The sequence below is a fragment of the Triturus cristatus genome, chromosome 10, assembly GCF_964204655.1.
Source record: "Triturus cristatus chromosome 10, aTriCri1.1, whole genome shotgun sequence".
Taxonomy (NCBI): Eukaryota; Metazoa; Chordata; class Amphibia; order Caudata; family Salamandridae; genus Triturus; species Triturus cristatus.
Window position 1 is genome coordinate 225,503,895 of NC_140593.1, and position 20,162 is coordinate 225,524,056.

At 41.8% G+C, this 20,162-nt stretch overlaps 1 protein-coding gene across 2 annotated transcripts in view; it reads left to right on the top strand.

Moving 5' to 3' along the window:
• The window catches only part of ASB4 (ankyrin repeat and SOCS box containing 4), a 147,792-nt gene that overhangs the window by 12,900 nt on the left and 114,730 nt on the right, over positions 1 to 20,162 (top strand). For both annotated transcript variants that reach the window (XM_085630863.1, XM_085630864.1), the window contains exons 2-3: positions 118 to 417; positions 12,333 to 12,823. In XM_085630863.1, the coding sequence (XP_085486989.1) occupies positions 118 to 417; positions 12,333 to 12,823 (791 nt within the window). The remainder of the gene's footprint in view (positions 1 to 117; positions 418 to 12,332; positions 12,824 to 20,162) is intronic.

Below are 20,162 nucleotides of genomic sequence, written 5' to 3' on the forward strand. Positions count from 1 at the left end.
CCACCTTACATTTAAAGCCTTCTGTATAAACACTCAGTAGAGCTGTATGGGACATATGTGATTGATCGGGATATGCATTTGTATAGCATGGTTCACTTATTTGACCTTTTTCTGCAGGCTTCTGGCTTCCAAGCTATAAGATGACATCTTCCTGGGCAACTGGAGTGCATATATCAGTAATGCTGGGACACGTGGAGAGCCTTTTGGTGCTCCTAGGACACAGTGCAACCATAAATTGTCGGCCCAATGGAAAAACTCCACTGCATGTGGCGTGCGAAGTGGCAAATGTTGATTGCCTGAAAATCCTTCTCAACCATGGAGCCAAAATCAATTGTTTTTCGCTGGGCGGACATGCTCCCTTGCATCTATGTAAAACCGAGGAGTCCATACCTTGTGCAAAGCAGTTAGTGTGGAGAGGTATGCCAAAGCATGTTTTTTCATTGTAATACAGTCTGCATTTTACTATTTCGTGCTACTGTCATATTGGTATTTTACAGATTTTTGTTCTTCTTTGAGGCCTCACCTTCCTGTAGCCCTGCATGAAATGTACACAACTTTACCTGCTCATGTTTTTCATACATATGAATGCATTTATTTGCGTATTTTTTTGCTATACAATATATTGAATGCAAAGTTAATAATGGCAAGTTATATGCAAGAAAGTGATTAATAAAAACATAGAACACGTTTTTGTTATAATCATGGAATGAAATATTGAAGAAAACGTAGTTTTTTATGCTGTAGTATGAGTGACAACAGTATATACAGAAACCTGGAAATGATGCTAGTTTTGACGTCATGATTGACCTATAGTAAAAACATTATATCACAGGATATGGTATTAATATATTTCTGACCATTTCATGTGTTGAATAAAAGTCTTCTTCAATATCTACATCATCCTGTTCATTCAACAGGGCAATTTATACGTGTATATCTAGAAATGGCGGGAAAGGGCTATCCAGTGCCACTCTTGGCTTGGGTTAAAGGGGAGAACATGACCTATTACTAGGAATAAAGCCCCCTACATCTGCACCTACTGAAGGGTTTTTGACATTGTATTGAGTTGATATGTAGGCTCACTCCTGGTGGTAGGGAATCGTTCGTCCTTTATGTAGTTCCCATCTCCTTATTGGTACTTTTAAAACACCCCTGCGCTCTTTGGAAGGTGCTGGTATCCCTCATCATAGACCTTACTTTGTGAGAAATTGGTCCCAGGCACATGTATTGTAGCTATCTTTGGTAAAAATATAACACTGTGACGTGGAAATCCAAGACTCTTAGCAATGAAGATTACTAGTAAGTAAACACAAGGAGATGATGGACGGTGCCTTGAAACTTTTCAGACACTCACCCCCAGTCGCAGATTTGGGTTGAATCCATCATCATTCTTTAGCTCACTTCGCCACCTCAGTTCAGACCCAGCCATATGCAAATCAGTCTTGACCCTGTGCCTCATGGGAACAGTCCACCCCAAACTGCAAAGCCAGGTCTTCCCTGAACCGGGAACAAGTATCATCGGACCAGTTTTGGGGTAACACCCCTCATCAGGCAGGCTAGCTTGAATCCTTGTGTTTGCTTTGTTCACCCTAATGCAGTTTATGATTATTTATGTGCTGGAAGGTTTCCCTTTCCCTCCAAGCACATAAAAAATAATTTTAAAAATGACGAGTTGCAACGATTACCAATCACCATTTATGATTGTTTATGTGCAGGAAGGAACACCATGCAAGATAGCCAAGCCCCAATTGTCCACAGGGAGCAAAAGCAGGAAGGTAGTGTACGGGCCATGCTGGAGGGTTTTTATCCTTTTTGTTAGGGTAGGAGAACAATGTGTGCGCATGAGGAGCGATTACTCATTAATTTAGGAATGGGACGAGGAAGACGGGTGAGGTGGTAATACTATTTAAGTAGCATCCCTTCTACTTTTGTAACGACAGGTTTCGTTACTTTATCTAAATTTTTATTAGTGTAGAACAAATATATAATGAGATGACAACTATTATAATCCAGTTTAGCCCAGCATGGTCACAACTCTAGAGTCTGCTTTGGGTGTAATTTAAAAGAATTTATGAGAGAAACAATCACCCACAAATGCAGCAAATAAAAAACATAAATATTAAATTTTCCAGCTTAGCAGTTTGAACTACCTCATTGGATATAGAGAGGCACACTCGCCAAAACATTCACCCATAGCTCACCCAGAATCACTCGCCACTGGGTTATAAATACAGCCCCTCTGCATCAATGTTCTCTTTCAGATTTAGGTACTGATTTTAGGAAGATATGTGTTTTTTCCAGATCCCAATCAGAAATGTGTTTCCCTCTGTGTGACCCTTAGTTTTGTTAGAAGCTATGGGCCTGCCACACACCTAGCTGTTAAAATGCTGTAAGCGCATTCAGGACTTTGCTATTCTTGTTCATTTCTGTGCATAAAAAATACATATTTTGCTAACAGTATGACTGTGTCAGAATCTGTGAGAGATTGATTTTAGGCATGTAATAGGATCATATTCTTGACTAATTAATGATTAAATAATGGATAAATAATTCCTCTGGTAACATTTTTGTATGTTTACTATAGTACCCTGTTCCTTGGGGGAAGATTGGGTTGCCCTATTGTGTAGTATGCTCTTCATATTCTGGCATTCATTGGCTTCTATGTAGGCTCCACTCATATCATTTGACCATTTATTTACTGCTGAACCTCATATATTTTGGCGTGTACCTGGTGATTCTTGCTAGGCATGCACAAGAGATCCAAGAGAGGGATCCTGGGATTCATGACGAAGTGGATATTGGCTAACAGTCAATATCCTTTAGGGAATGGAACATGGCCTCAAGAGCATGCAGGACAGAACTCAATTGTCAATATGCATGATGCAAGAGTGTTACTAACTGGGTGGATGTGCCTGTGGTCTTCTTGGTGATCAAATGTCCTTTTGTAGAGATCAGTAGTTAGTTCAGGGTCGCAAGTGAAACTGACGCTTTTTCAGAACTTGGATGATCCACTTAGAAATGGGTCGCTTGGAGCTGAGACAGAATCTATGATAGCTCCTAACTCTAGGCCTAACCTGAGCATCTGCAAGGTTTTGTCCTGAGGTCAGCTAGTCACCTCCACTGCAATGGACTGAAATGTGCTGACTTTCAGTGAGAGCACTGTGCAAGAGATATGAGAAGACAACAGCAAGGTAACATATGTGAAGAATACCAATGAAGACAACCAACTATCAGGGTTTGTAGAGCCACCGGCAATCCCATTCCTGTACTCAGTGGGTGCTGTCCCATTTAAGCCCAGTTGCTTGCTGGGCCACATGGTACTGATTAGTGATTCCTGGCAGCCCAATCATCAGCATGTTATCTTAGATAGTAGTGTCAAAGAATGGAATACTAATAATTGACCCACTGTTCTTTACAGTTTCCTGCTGTGCTGATACTTCAGTCTAAGGGCAGAGGATGAATTCGCTAAGGAAGTTGCTGGCACAAGCAAATCGATAGCCCATGGCAACTAAGATAATAATAAAGAGAACCCAGAGAGGTTAAACCTTTGAGCTATTGTCCAGTACTGTATAGTAAGAGTGTCTTTAATATTCTTTGGGCTATTCACAAAGGTAAATTACATTTGTTTGTAAATCTACACTTGTAATTCACACCTACACTTTTGCGTAACTGTTAGAAATTGGATCTCAGGTTGGCATAGATATGCACCCTGTCCAAGTAGGGACCACAATCCTAGCCAGAGTAAGTCAGATACACACCATAAATTAAACTGTGCGTGCCCTCTGGTAGCTTGGCACAGAACAAGCAAGCTTAACTTAGGAGGCAATGTGTAAAATATTAGTGCAAAATGTAAAGCAGTAAAGCAGTGAAAACAACACACAAAAATAATCCATACCAGGTTAGAAAAATAAAGCTTAATTTAATGAACAACACAAGACCAAAATGACAAAAATCTAATAAGCAGGACCAGAGTTATGAATTTTTAAAGAACATGTTAAAATAAAGAGCTTAGACACATAAAGAGAAAACCGGAGCCATCTGGTCATGCTTGACCGGGTCAAATCTGAACCTTCAGGCACTGAGGTGGAGAACGGGTTGGATACAGGGACCATCCTTATCCCACTGAAAAAGTACCTTGGATGAATGATGCATTGACATTGAAGGTCTGATGTGAAGAGCAGAGGAGGCAATGGGTAGGCGTTGATCCCTTCAGATGTAGATGATGTGTCGGTTCTGATCCGTGCAGTTAGAGATGCATTGTCATCGAGTCCTTTTCAATGAAGAGAATAATCCAAACGAAGCAACGGCGGACCTCCTGCACCACGTACGGGGAGAGAGGATATTGGATTCGGCGTTAAGAGGGCATTATATCTGCCTTCTGTATGAATAGGCCAGAGTACAATACACTCGACCAGATGAAACTTCGGAACTCACTTTGACAACATTGTGGATAGAAAGGGAGGGTTCCGGTTATATTGCAGAACACGTGCTACTTATGAAGCCTATTTACATTTTTGGATTGAGTTTGTTTTATTTGTGGCCCTGATGAAGTTCCCGGTAAGGGAATGAAACGCGTTGGCTGGAGCATTCATTCTGGATGGTCTTTTACATATGTGAAATAAAGAAGTTAATTTTTTATCAACACGAGTCTACTGGACTGTTTGAGCTGCGCACCCCCACTTAACAAGTAACTATTTCCTTTTCAATGAAGGCAATGCATTGTCATCGAACTGCTCGGCCGGTGATACAATGTCCTTGAGCGATACGTCGGTTCTGACTGTCGCAAAAGCGATGATGAGTGGAAATGCTGGTTCAGCACAGAAACCCCCCTTCCTACGGCCCAGGACTGGATTGCCACCACTTGGCAGGGTAGGACTCACAGATGACAAAGTCCTGGTGCTGATGCAGGGTTGCTGAAAGTCGTTGATGTTCCTGAGACTTCAGAACAGAAAGCAAGAAAAAACTTGTAGTTGCTCTGGGCCCAAGTAGTGTAGGTCCAGTCCTTCTCACCCAGGCAGAACAGGCAGCAGGCAGGTCGGCACAGCAGAAATCAGATCTTCAAGAGCAGCAGTCCAGCAGAGTGGTAGTCCTTCAGCAGCACAGCAGTCCTTCAGAAGTGTACTGAGTTGGAAGGGTCAGAAATCCAGTTCTTATACCCAGTGGTGTCTTTGAAATCGGGGTGACTTCAGAGAAGGGCTTTGAAGTGCACAGAGTTCCTCCCATCCTGCCCTGGCTCCAGACACCCTCCAGGGGGTTATGCAGTCCATTGTGTGTGAGCAGAACACAGCTCATTTAGGTGTAAGTGCCAGCTCCTCTCTCCCATCCTGCACCCGGATGACCCATCAGGATGTGAATGGCCCATCAGGAACACTTAAGTTTCCTTTGTGTGTGATTGTCTAGAGGAAATGCACAAGGCCCAGCTGTCACCCAACCCAGACATGTATTGGAGACAGGAAACAACCTTTACAATGCAGTTATTACACTGCAATAGCTTTACAATGCGGTTGTTACAACGACCGCGTTGTTAGTACACGATGCATTTACATCACAAGTCTTTACAACGAATTCCACTAGGGGGCGCTGAGGTATTGGAAATGGATGCCAACACCTTCCCTACTGTTGCACAAACTGGAGTAGGAACAGTAAACAATACTATTCCTAAGTCCAAAATGCCTCCTAGTGGAAGTCATTGTAAAGACTTGCGATGTTAATGCATCACGTACTAACAACACGGTCAATGTAACAACCACGTTGTAATAGCATGCGATGTAATACATTGCGTAGTAAAGTGCTATATTCATTAAAGACAGATAGCAGTCACACAGGGCGTAAGAGCATAAAAATGCCAACTTTCAAAAAGTAAACCTCATGTTTGGAGATGCACTTCTTCCCTTTGTTGTATCAGTAATTTCAACCATCATTTCTCTCTTTGTTTTGTAGTGCGTGCAGACAGTATAAGTGAACCGTCCCGTCCCGTCTCACTGCTTATGAAAAATCAAACGCAGGGTGCACCATTTGCGCACCCCACTGTCGCACTACGAAGTGAGGAATTGTACCTCCATTAAACCAATTATAATCCATTTTTTTCATTTTTTCAAATTCCTCTTGGTATCATTCCATCACTTACTGACCCCATACCCAATTGGTATTTTTTTGAGAGGGAAATGGTGACGGAGGGTTGAAAGGGATGTGGGAGGAAGTGTTTGGGGCTATAGGGGATATAGGAAGGGTTTATATTGGTATAATGGCCAGTTTGTCAGGAGTTGGTGATATAAGTCCAAACATTTTCCAATATACAGAACACTTTGGGGTGAGGTAGCGGGTGGTGGTAGAAGGCTGGGGAAGTTGCTTGTGTTTGAGCACCTTTATAATGTTAATGATGCGGTTTGGATAGGGAGTGTTATTGGGTGTGGGGTCAGTAAGTGATTAGATGAAATTAATATGTCAGCAATAATGTAGCCATTTCAGTCGTGTTTTTATTTGTTTTAGCAAACCCCTGAGGAAGAGCCGCATGGCTTGAAATGCATTGGGTTATTAAATGAGTTCATGCTTTGGAAGTATGGTTGACCTAACATGTCGCTGTGAAAAGCCTGGATTTCCAGCAGGAGGCACGTGAAACTAGTGAATAAAGCATTCAAAGGCAACGTTGCTGTCTCTGTGATGATTTATAATGCAAAAGTTGTGAAACAATGGAATGATACAAAGAGGAATTTGAAAAAATGAAAAAAGAAAAAAAATGGATTATAATTGGTTTAATGAAGGTGCAATTCCTCACTTCGCAGTGCGGCAGTGGGGTCCGCAAATGGTGCACCCTGCGTTTGATTGAACTTTCAAAAAGTAGCAGTTTTAAAGTTGTATTCATAAATCCACTTTACCATTAAAGAGGAGTTATTATTACAAGTTCACAGCTACCAAACATGATAGCTCTACTCCTTCTCAATCAGGAATTATACTTAATAAATGTATCAAGGAATTCCCAGTGTTAATCCATTAGAGTGGTAGGCCTCACATTAGTGAAAATGTATTTGGGAGTTTTTCAGGACACAAAAAACTGAAAAGTATATGCCATCTGTTTACTTACACAGCACTCTGCCCTATGGACTATGTGTAATGAAAGGGGAGTTTAAAGCTTGGCAAGAGTTTTTAAATGCCAGGTCGACACAACAGTGAAACTGTACATGCAGGCTCTGCAGTGGTAGATCTGAGACATCTTTAAAGGGCTACTTAAGTGGGTGGCAAAATCGGTGCTGCACGTCCATCATCTGTTCTTTTTGTAGGCCCATTAGTAGCATTTAATTTACAGGCAGTGGCAACATATAGTGCACTTAACTAGGGTCCTATAAGTACAATAAATATGCAATTGTGGAAAAACCAATGTTATAAAAATTTGGGCAGTGAGCACATGCACTTTAGCACTGGTTAGCTGTGGTAAAGTGCCCAGAGTCCAAGGTTCAACAAAAACTGTTCAGCAAAAAGTGAGGCAAAATAGTCAAAATGTTTGGGGAAGACCACCTTAAGGCTGAAAGGTCTAACAGTAACTTTTCAACTGTATGCTATTTACAAAATTCATGGCCAACCACATGTACTGCAACCCCTCCAATGGAAAATAATGAAGATAGGCACTTAAATAAAACTTTAAATATAAAACATTCCTACCTAAAGTCATTTTTATTATTATTATCCATTATTAATTATTAAAAGTGATTCATGGAATTGATTAAAATCAATTTAAGTATATTTTAATAACATTAGTTAAAAAGTTTATTAAACAACTGTATAATTTAAATAATTGAATTAAATTAAAAATGTGTACTATTATTATATTATTTTTAACTTTCAATTATATTTCCTTATATTTTTAACTATTTTAAATAATTTAATTTAAGATTATTTCTCAAGACATTTAAGTTTAAGTCTGACTCCATTATTTTCAATGGGAGGGCGCTGCAATGCCCGTGAGATTCCATGTGTAGTACTAAACTTACTTCAGCTCTGAGCTGGGGTAAATTACTACTGTTTTGGGTCCTTTTTAGCAGTATTAACTGTAGAAGTGCAGTTTGTGAATAGCTGTAGGCCTACTCCTTTGTGGGATGGTGCATGTCCCTCTCTAAATCCCTCCCAAATCCTATCCAAACCCCTTCTTACTCCTCCCTAAACCTCTCCAGTTTAGCAATAAGTATGCCCTGTTTTCCAGCACTCCCCTTGGTCCCCCCTATATTTACTACTAAGGGGTTGATTCCAATGTCCTTCGTAAGGGCTCCTAATCGGATTCGGATTTGCTGAATCCGATCCGGAACCCTTGTTGCCGACCGAATCGTACACAGTTCCGAATGACTGATTATGATGCCCAGAAACAATGTTGACTGACATGCATTGTCAGACCAGAGCCAGGGACAGGCAGCAGCACAAGTGTGCATGAGTGGGGAAGGTGAGCAAATTTTTCACCCGTGCCCAGTCATGCGCACTTGCGTTTCCACTGGCTTGCGCATGCCCATTAGGAGCCCCTCGGTCTCCTAATGGGCAGGCGGCGGGCAAAGAGCAACCGTGCCCTAAGCCAATCCTGGCGCTGAGGGGTTGTCACTCCAGTCCTGTTCCAAGAGGCGCCATTGCCAACGCGGACCAGGAGCAGAGGCGGTCGGGTCAGGTAAGTTTTCATTTTTTAAATTTTCTCCCTCGGCCCCCCACCCCCGCGAGTACTGCGAGCCTCGACTGATGTTATCTGGCATGTGTATTGCATCCTGGATTGTTTTGATTTAGATATGTGCTAACTTTTGCCACGTGACTTTTCATAGTATGCTGCAGTGCACTACTTTTCGCTAACTGCACCAGGATCAAATATACACCATTCAATAGTCGATTATAGGGAGACAAATGTGTTTGGCGTTTGATCAGGTGATCGCCTGTGTTTATATCGGTATTGCATTTGAGATTCATACCGAGATTTGGTATGTGAAGTGTGCGTTTCATTGTAAATTTTCAATTACTGCGTCACAGTAAATTATGCAGATTAGCGAGGGCGATGTTTGTCCAGAGTTAAATTGGTGATCAGTCTCTGTATGCTTGTTAGGAGCATTACATTTAACTGTGTATTGGAACAACTTTAAAGCTTCAGAAGTACCCAAATTATATGAAATGCACATGCACATTTGAAATGTCGACAACTAAATTTTTCTGTGCTGCTTTATTTTCCCAATGACATTTGAGGTTCCCGCTCATTTTTATGGCAAGTGACAGTCGTTTAAACTTCCTTGTGGGGAGTAAACCTTAACCTATTCAAAACTGCCTATCTCATGCATCATATTTTGTCTGCACGTCTCGCATCCCTCACACTTCTCCTGCGTGCCTGCTCCTCTTCAAGCGTCCTATTGTCTGCCTGCTCCTGTCTTTGTTGAAGAGGCATTGAATAGTTTCTCTGGCGAGGTGAGGATGGGTATAGGGAGAAAGTGTGTGGGGGTTAAGGTGGCTGATGCAATGGCAGTGATGGGGGTGTCGGGGAGTGGGAGGGGGGTCAGGGTCATGTGTTTTTCATGGTGGAAGAGTGCGGAGCTGACAAGTTTCACATTTCTAGGCGCGTACACAGTCTAAATTTAGTCTTTTCATTCTGGATCTTGTAGTAACGGTTAATTAGAGATACAGGACTACTAGTCCCAGAATACATAGAAAAAAATGCGGATTTGATGAGCTGCCCACGTGTGGACCTGGGCACTTGAGTTCTGTGGTGACAGGGATTTATAATAATAATCCATATTTCTTTGTTCATCGAACGGTGGGCAACAGCCCTGTGTATCTTCCTTTTGCCAATAAAGGTTTTTGAAATAAAAAAATATATATATATATATAATAATCCATATTTGTTATCCACATCCATATAATAGTGACCAGTGCAGTGTCTCTGCGTGTAGTGTGGGGGAGTATTGGCTTTCTGGTGGTTTGTGCGCTTTGCCTTAAGGAGGAGGCAGCACGTGGGGTTACTGCGCTTAAAACGTGCGTTTGTGAGAAAGTAATATGTGAGTTGATGGCGCCCAGTATCATGGTATGGCGCCTCTGAGGCTCTAGCGCAGTGGACTTTAGGCGAGTAACCGCTTGTGTGGGACGGGCACAGAGGTAAGAGTTACATTTGGAGAGGGGAAAAGTGACACAGGGATGAGCAAGAAGGGACAACATGGACAGAGGAGAATAAAAACTAGACTGGGGGGGTCAAATGGAAAAGGGAAAGACAAAGAGGAGGGCGGACAGGGCCAAAGAAAGAGGGAAGAAACTAAACATCTTGAAACGGAGAACACCATGGAGCATTGGTAGGAAAGGTTAAAAGTGAGTCAGGAGTGACATAAAGCGATGGACGGGTGAGAGGCGGTGAATGAGAAGAGTGAAGGGTGGGAGAAGGGCGTTGTGGGAGGGAGATGAGAGGACGAGAGGGTTGGGAGAGGCTAGAGAGGCACAATGACAAAGAGGTGCGGCAACACAGCGGGAGGGAAGGAAGCAGAGGAGAGATGGGTTAGTGATGGATAGGAAGAGATAAGGTAGCGTATTGTGTCACTCACATAGCGCTTAATATCCGGTGTCACTCACATAGCGCTTAATATCCCGTTGCAGTGTTCGGTAGGTTGTTCCGGCTCGCTCGCTATGCTCTCTCGCTGCGGTGCATTAAGACAATAATTTTACGCCTCACTACTTTCAGATGTCACCAGCCGCCACTGCCTGAAGGCTATCAGGGAAGACAATGGGCCTTCGCTTGCTGTTCTTATCAAGCATCACTGCCCTTGCATGATGAGAATATAAAGCTGAACGGAATCCTTACTGTTCAAACTGGTATGCAGGTGTGAATCATCTCAGAAACTCAAAATAGACTTTTTATATTCTGTTGAGCTATTATTAGTTTAGAGCTTGGAAGTAGCAGAACAAGGATAGAATGGCTATAAAAATATAAGCAACTATGTTGGAGTTTTTGTTGTTATTTACACTTTCAGTAAACGCTGCTGCAATTTCATTTGTCTTTATTGTAGTTAAAATTCATCTTATGTTCACTAGAATAGAGTTTTGATTTTATATAAATCTTTTAAATATATCCCTAATTTTCTAGTGTTCTTTGGTGTGTCCTTCCTTAATGATAGAAGGTTTGGGGTTCCACTAACTATCCCTAAAATCCCTCATAGGGGTAATCGTTATCTATAAAACAGCTCACTCAAATATTGTTCAGTGGGTTTTGTGGGTGGGTGCAGTCCCACTGGTGTTCTGGTTCAGTGTGGCACATTGACTAAGTCCATAGTCTATGTGCCAACCTGAAAGGGAAAACTGAACTCTGTGGTCTAGAGCAATCTTGAATATGTATTAAGAGGATACTAGGATATTAGTCTAACTATTCCTCCTCTATACATGACATGGGAAGGAGATTCTGGCTTTTTAGGAGAGTTTGGATAGGCCTACCTCCTCCACCCCCAAATCCCCATGCATTTCCCCCATCAAAGTGCCTATCTCTACCCATGTGGGTATACCCATAATAAAAAAGTCTTACCGCTCTTAGTTGCAGTCATTGTTTACTGGAGTGGGAGAGACAGGTCATGGAGTAAGGGGAAGTGAAATTCTGTGTTCTTCCTCTCATGGTGCACAAGACACATTATTGAAAAAAACATACCACACTTCTTCATCCAAACCTCAAGCAAAGTAGACTAGAGGCTATCCTACACACGCAGATAAACTGCATCACCTTTGGTCCCACATAGAGAATCTATCATGTACATACAGAGAGGTGTCCTTTAGTCCCACATACCGTGATAAGGTACCACTCCCCACCATGTGAGCTTTATACAACTTTGATTATCTCAAGGTTAAGAAGCCTACAGATGACATTTAGCTGAAAGAGGGGGAAAGCCAATTCACTCTCATGCACTCATTCAGAGTTGTCTGGTAAATTCACACCAATGTCAAAAATAAGTAACAGAGTAATCCAATTCAGCATTTGTGGTATTATTTCAAATGTAGTCATAATTGGCAAAACATGCAGATTCAGGGTTTCTGCATGCATTTGTTTCCACATTAAAATTATTTTGCTGTTGCTAACAGGTATAGATGTCCTGTACTGTGACGTGGTATTTCTGTAATTTATAAAACAAAAGTTACGTTAAATGTGCAGTAAGTGTTAGCTGCACTTTGTACACGGAGAATACTGAGACGTGGAGGTGGTGGGGGCACCAACTGTTCACACGGTAGCTGACACATTTGTATGTAGTGCACCTATTGCCTGATCTGATGCAGGTTTACCTTGAAGCTTTATGACAATTTCCTCACATGGTCCATTTGTGTTAACAATTGTTTTATTTTGATCCGAAATACAGGTGCAAATGTAAACATACGAAGCAACAACGAAATGGAGGAGACTCCGCTGCACACAGTAGCACGTGCAGGCATACCAGAGCTTGTAGCATTTTATGTTAGCCATGGGGCAGATGTTGATAGTTTCAATGCTGAAATGGAAACTCCCTTGGCAACTGCAGCATACTGGACTCTAGAAATGAAGGAGCAGGTATACAGCTCAAACCACCAGCTTATCTGTCGGATGCTACTAGACTGTAATGCAAACATCAATGCCCGTGATGAGGACATGAAGTCACCTCTTCACAAAGCTGCTTGGAACTGTGACCATGTACTGCTGAACATGATGCTGGACGCAGGAGCAGAAGCAAATGCCATGGATGTCAATGGCTGCGCACCCATCCAATATGTGCTAAAGGTGACAGGGGTGCGCCCAGCTGCTCAGCCAGAAATTTGCTACCAATTGCTATTAAACCACGGAGCGGCTCGAATATATCCTCCTCAGTTTCATAAGGTATGGCATTTATATTCGGATTAGTCTCTAGCCTAGACTCTGTGTAAAGTTCCAATTGACCTCTCATTAATGATGCTTTATGGATTTGGTGTATGTCAGATTAATTTGTTAACTTAGAATGATGGCTCTGGAGGGTTTCCTATTGATTCTAGTTGTAACATGAAACTGATTATTGGTATCACATGATCTCTGTTGAGTTCAGTTGTTATTTATTAACTTCATTTTTACCACTGCAAATATATATTTGAATATCCAAAACATATATACCTCAACTGTACCCAGTAGGAGCTGCTGACTTGGATTTCCTACAAGGGGAGAAAGCACACATTACCAGTCATTCTAACCATGTTAGAATTATTGTATGAAAATAGCAGTACTGTGCATTGCATTTTTTTTGTCTAACTAGCTTTACTTCCTTATTCCAGGTTCTCAGGTCAGAATGGGGGATGATTTAGTTTTGTTCTGCTTGGTAAATCTTCATTTTTTTTCCTTTCAATCAATCAACCAATCCATAGGTTTCCAACCTGAATAGATACCTGCTTTATCCACACGAATTTTGCTAGGAACTACATGGTGAAATATGTGTGGCAAAAAATGATGGGTCAAAGAGCAGTTGGTTCTGATCAAAGAATATATCCTCAGACACAGAAACTATATGCGCCCAACTGGAAGTTTCCTTTGGAAACAACATATGGATAAGGATTATGTTGACGGTCTAAGGGTGATCTCCTATGCAGATGATGCCCAGATTCTCCTATCCTTCCATGAGAAGGAATTCCTGGCCCTCGACTCCTTTAAATGGTGTGTAAATTCAGTGGGCAATTGGTTGAGCAATAATTGTCTTAAGCTTAACTCTGATAAAATGGAGGTACTCTTTTTTGGAACTAAGCATTACCCTGATTCATGTAACTGGTGGCTACTGGAGCTGGGGACTCTTCCCCCCTCCTCAACTCCTAGAAACTTGGGGATTAAATTTGATTCTGAACATTCATTTGCCCACCAAATTTAAGCTGTATTGGCCAGCTGATGTTCTACTCTCAAATCCCTACGGATAATATTACTTCTTGTGCCCAAGGAAAAACGCAACACAGTTGTTCACTCTTTAGTGACGTCTAAACTGTATTACACCAACTGTCTATACCTGGGCCTGCCTACCTATTTATCGTGCCGTTTGCAGATTTGCAAAATGCCGCAGCTCGCCTAATTCTCAAAATTACAGTACATCAATCATTAACAACCCACTTGCGACAGCTTCATTGGCTGCCTGTTACCAAGTGAGTCTAATTCAAGGCTCTTACCCTGGCCTTTAGAGCCCTTATTCATAAAGGCCCTACATATCTAAGGAAAAGAATCAAGGCATATTCTAAATCTAAATCCCTGAGATCTAGTAGCCAAAAACGTCTTTAGATTCCTCGTGTGTGCAAAGCAAGAAGGGGTGGAAGATCTTTTCTCTACCTTATGACTAAGCTCTGGAATGCCCTTACTCTTAGCCTCTGGCTAGCTTCTTCAGAATCCATTTTCAGGAAAAAACTGAAAATGTTTCTTTTTAACTTCGCTCTCTAACTTCCTATCTGTGCCAACCTTTAGTTGCTAGCACCACGACACTTCTTTGGAAGCAGCTGTATGCTTTATAAATTCTTTGTATTGGTATTTAGGTGGATCCACGCTAGTCTTCAATATTCATGATACAAGAGAACAAGTTGACTCACTGAAAAAAATAAGGAACCTGTTTTACAGATCAATTATTATTTAGGCTTTTTTTTAAAAATATCTTTTCTGCTTTGTTTCACTGTAGACAGTGCTATATAAGAACTCTAAAATATTAGATAGAGTACAATAGCTTTGCATGAAGGGTGGGGAAAGCCATGAGACAGAGAAGATTGAATGTGAGATGGTCAGGCAGACTGAAAACTGGGAAAGGTGTTCTATTGTTGATCTGCTCAAGCTAGAGCTTGCATAAGGAATAGTCAAGAGAATAGCTCTATTTCCGGTAAAAAATAAATCATGCAGTTGATGATTAATGTGTGGAAATCGATTTACAGAAGAAAGGAGTAAACTTGGTTCTAGGATTTTGGCTAATTAAGCCTGGCTTGAGAGATGAAAAAGCAGAATGAAAGTAGTTTGTGTGGAAGAGCATGCAGGAAGTAGAAGAATATCAGTCTTTAACTTCAGATGAAATAGAAAAATATACAGTTGGAGGTCTTTGAGTTAAATTGATGTGTATTGTTCTATGTGTTGTACTTTACAGTGGGCTAGAATTGTAGAATTGTTAGGTTTATTGTAAGAAAGAGAATTATTATATGGGGCGAATGGTAGTCCACCAAAAGTAATAATGTTGCCAATGTGTTAGGTTCAACACAGGGTTTCAGTAATTCAATAATTTACACCCAAGCTCACCAATTTAAAATATGGTAGCTATGAAATGAAGCAAACAGACTTATCTTTGAGAAATATAAAAACAGCAAAAATTGTAATAAACAAAATGACCCTAAAATGATAAAAATCCTCTAAAGAGAAACAGAGTTATGAATTTTATAATATATTTGGCGCCAAGAAAAAGTAGAGTGCCAATCAGTAATCATTGTTTACAGTAAACTGGGATCAAGGCACAATTTCCGTCTGACCACAATGGTGCGTGTATCAGATACTCCAAGCAGAATTGCCCAGGTTAAATATTTTACCTTCTGACTTATTCTAAGAAATGGAAGTCAGAATCCTTTAGTGGGACAAAGCAGCAGGTTGTATCTGGTGAAGCCCCTTCAAAGCCAGACGGGCATTGAGTGAGGACCCCCTGAAACCGTTGGCTTTGGCAAGGAAAGGTCAGAACGGGCAAAGTCAAATTTCTCTACCTTCAGAGTAGGGCAGGGCAGCGGCCTGCATTTAGGAAGATTGCACCAAAGTTGGATAGGCCTGCTGCAAGGGGTCACTGAACTGGATTTTCAGGCTACAGAGACATCGACATTGCAAGCAGCCTTTAATGATAGTTTGCAGTGGGGCAAACAGTATGTGTTGTAAAATTGGTAGGCTTACATACAGGAACATTTTCTCCTATTTGTAATGGAGTGTCCAGGATATTGAAAAATGGATACTACTCCCCTACCAGCTCCTCAAAACTATCGAGACCTGTGGAAAAACAGAAGAGGACGGAACCTAATGGCTGAGACCTGTGAGGAGACCTGAATGGCTGGACCCGCTCTGACTTGTACCTAAGTTGAGTGACCTCCTGTCCAGGTGTAGTAGGGGAGTGGAGGTCCCTTTTTCAATACAGAGAGGATGTGGACACTCATGGACACTCCCTAACCAATGGGGAAAAAGTTCCTGTATGTAATCCTACCAAGTTTTACAACCCATACTGTTTGCCCCACTGCAAACTATCCTGGAATGAGCAGGGAAATTGAAGATGGCACAAGCCTTCTGCCACTGAAAGGACACTGTGGGCCAGCCAGTGGTGCTGTAAGTGAAATTTGCAGTCCCTGCCTCCTCAGCTACACCAAACTGGTTCTGTGACCAGCCCCCCCTATCACTAGCACTGATGCCCATGCAGCTACAGTGGGTCTAAAGATCAAATGCTTCTCTTTATCAGGCTTCCCCGTACACTTGAGTGTGAACGGAGTGTCATCCATGTCCCTCTGAAGTAAATTAAAATTCTGAACCCTCCCAGCTGTTCTTTCTGGGCTGACAGGCATCACATACGTCATTCCCACCCAACCTTTCACCAGGTCTAAGTCACTGTCTCTGCTCTGGGAGCAGTTTTTACACTTTGTTAAGGGTAAACCCTGGCAGGGTCAGTTGCTGGAAGACTAATGCAAATTAGTCTCAATGAGCTTCAGGCAGGGAAAACGTAACTTTCTAAAAACTACTTTTTTAAAATGGTTATCAAAACTCCAAATTCACCAGTCTCAATCCTTAATTAGCAAAATGATATATATGCACTGTCGTTTTTCTCACAGAACAGTCAGAGCCTTCCACTGTGAAAATAGCTTTTGGAGGCTTGTCACTAGAGTGTCATGGTAGCCTTACATTTCTACATGCCCTACTTTTAAATTCTAAGCAACCTGCCTTTTTGGCAACCAGATCTCATTAGGGGAGACTTATTAAAATTTAAAAGGAGGGCTTTTCTCCTGTCAAAAGGGTTATTTGGTCAAGTGAGGCTGCAGGTTTAATCTATAGTGGTCATGCTACATTGGTAGGCATAAAGCCATGCTCCCCTTGTCACATTAATGGATGGCACAATGAGTGCTACAAGGCAAAGGGGACATTTAACTTTCCACGCCATGAGTAGACTTTTAACATCATATGCTGTGGCATTACGGAAGAGTTAAATATGCCATTCAGGAATTAGACAGTTTTTCACATGTTTTAGGCATTGGGGCGCACACACTGGCCACTGGACGGCAGCTCCTGAGTGTGCAAAGACTAAAATCCAGAAATAACATTCAGCAAAAAGTGGGGGTGCCCACTCAAAAAGTGGCATTCTCTCACATGTATGTATTTTGTAGTGGAGTGGTACTTGATGATTGTGTTCAGATAACCATTAGTTACTTGGTGGCTTTTTTATTGTATAGTGATGCCTCTAGTTGTGGCTAGACAATAATGATGCTTCTGAAATTGCTGGCTCCACACTTCTCAATACAAATAAAGAGTAAATGGACAAACAAATGCTTATAGAACACACACTGCAATTCTTCACAGAGAAACACATTTTGAAGGCTAACAGTTGTGGAAAAGCACATACGGTGGGGCCATAAAAGGTTTGATATTTACCTGAGCAGTACAACTGTCCATAAGATTAGCTCATATGTTTTAGAAATGTGGAGCACTTGTATTCCTTCTGTCTATTGTTCAAATCAGTCCTGACAGTTATCTGGCTGAGATGTTTTCAGAATATTCTGATACTATTGCAAGATCTTCACCTTGTGTCATCTTTTGCTGATTTCAAAGAAGGATGTATGACGTTACAACGCATACTTTTACAACGCATGCACTTACAACGCAATTTTTACAACGCAACATCCACTACAACGCATTCCATTACATCACATGACACTACAATGCATTTTTAAAAACTACCTTTACAACGCATTCCATTACATCGCATACTACCTTTACAACGCATACCATTACAACGCATAATGTTAAATTGCATTTAAGGTAAGTATTGGATAGTATAGGGGTAAAAATTACTATTCTTACTCCAGGGGGTGCAACAGTAGGGTAAGTGTTGGATAGTATAGGGGTAAAAATTACTATTCTCACTCCAGGGGGTGCAACAGTAGGGTAAGTGTTGGATAGTATAGGGGTAAAAATTACTATTCTAACTCCAGGGGGTGCAACAGTAGGGTAAGTGTTGGATAGTATAGGGGTAAAAATTACTATTCTAACTTCAGGGGGTGCAACAGTAAGGTAAGTGTTGGATAGTATAGGGGTAAAAATTACTATTCTAACTCCAGGGGGTGCAACAGTAGGGTAAGTGTTGGATAGTATAGGGGTAAAAATTACTATTCTAACTCCAGGCGGTGCAACAGTAGGGTAAGTGTTGGATAGTATAGGGGTAAACATTACTATTCTAACTCCAGGGGGTGCAACAGTAGGGTAAGTGTTGGATAGTATAGGGGTAAAAATTACTATTCTAACTCCAGGGGGTGCAACAGTAGGGTAAGTGTTGGATAGTGTAGAGGTTAAAAATTACTATTCTAACTCCAATGGTATGCATTGTAATGGTATGCATTGTAATGGTATGCGTTGTAATGCCTGCGTTGTAGTGACATGCGATGTAGTGTCTGCGTTGTAATGGTATGCGCTGTAATGGTATGCGTTGTAGTGTCATGCGCTGTAAAGGATGTTGCGTTGTAATGCCTGCGTTGTAAGTGTAGTGCGATGTAATAGTTGCGTTGTAAAGGTTGTTTCCCTTCAAAGAATCTCTACTTTGGGAGGACCAGTCTGCCAAGTCAACAATAGTGGGGTGAGCTTCTACAGCCCCATGTCCTTAGGTCCGGGCTCAGAAAAGCAAGAACCCTGCGAGAGGGGTGTTCTCTTCACTGTCCCTATCATTTGACATAGTATACCAAGAAGTATGAGAAATTGTGTGGAACCTTCCACTTATAGTGGCATGTTCTGTTTTTAGCGGAAAATGTAACTTACATGTACTGTAATGTAAAGAAAAGTACCCGTAGATGTGTCCACATATGCCATGAGATAACTTGAGATCTCAGGAAGAGATACAAAGTTGTTTAAATACATGTACATAATTGCGGTTGATAAGTCTTTGATTACCACATAGTACAGGCAAATGGAGATAAGTTTTTGATAGCATCATCTGTTGTTATGTCTCAACTGATACAGCCAAGAGAATAATACAGAACAAAATGAGTTAGGGAGAGAAAAGTAAGATGAAGTGTTGTTAAGAGTGCTGTAATTAAGCCTGGGCAAAGCACTACGCTACGCTCGCGTAGTTTGCGAAGTTCGCGCTACTTCGCACTACGCGAATTGCACGTAGCACAGTGCGAACACGCGTAGCGTAGTGTTGTGTAGTGCTGCGGTCATTTTTTGCTTGCTCGCGGTCCTCAACGTCAAGTTGGCGACCGCGAGCAAGCAAAATGACATCCCGGCGAGACTTTTTCCTTGTTCGCGATCAGCAACATCAAGTTGGCGATCGCGAGCATGGAAAATAAACCTCCCGGAGAGATTCCCAACGCGAGGAGGTCAGGTTTCTCATTGCGAGTGGTCGCGTATGCTCGCGACCGCTCGCGATGCGAAACTACCAATTCGCGTTGAGAAAGCTGCCGCTCGAGTAAAAATCTACTCGAGCAGCAGAAAACTACAGCTCGCACTGTGCAAGATGCCATTTTCAATGATTGCACAGTGCCGGTTGCTTGTCCGCACTATGCAATCATTGAAAACGATATCTGGCACATTGCGAACAAGGTACTACGCAGTTCGCGAAGTGCTACGCGTAGCTCGCGTAGCGCGAAGTGCACTTTGCGTAGCTTCGCGAAGTGCTACTTCGCGAACTACGCCCAGGGTTAGCTGTAATACTTTTTTTTAAGGCAGGCAGAGATCTCTCTAATTCGGTATAACTAAACTGGGAAGGATGAAAGGTGGAAGTCTCAATATTAGACTGGACCAGCACAGGGGTTTAAACTATAAAAACACTTCATTAGCTTCATGTATCTTAGACTTAGTCCAGAAAGCCGTGGTTAGATTGCAAGGGATTGGGCGGTGGTCTCTAGTTGGTTTAGTGCAGGGTCAGGGCCGCAGACTTAAGCCTCCATGAATACACTTCAGATATTATCCTGGAATGTCAATGGACTGTGCGTGAGATCAAGAAGAGCCAGAATTT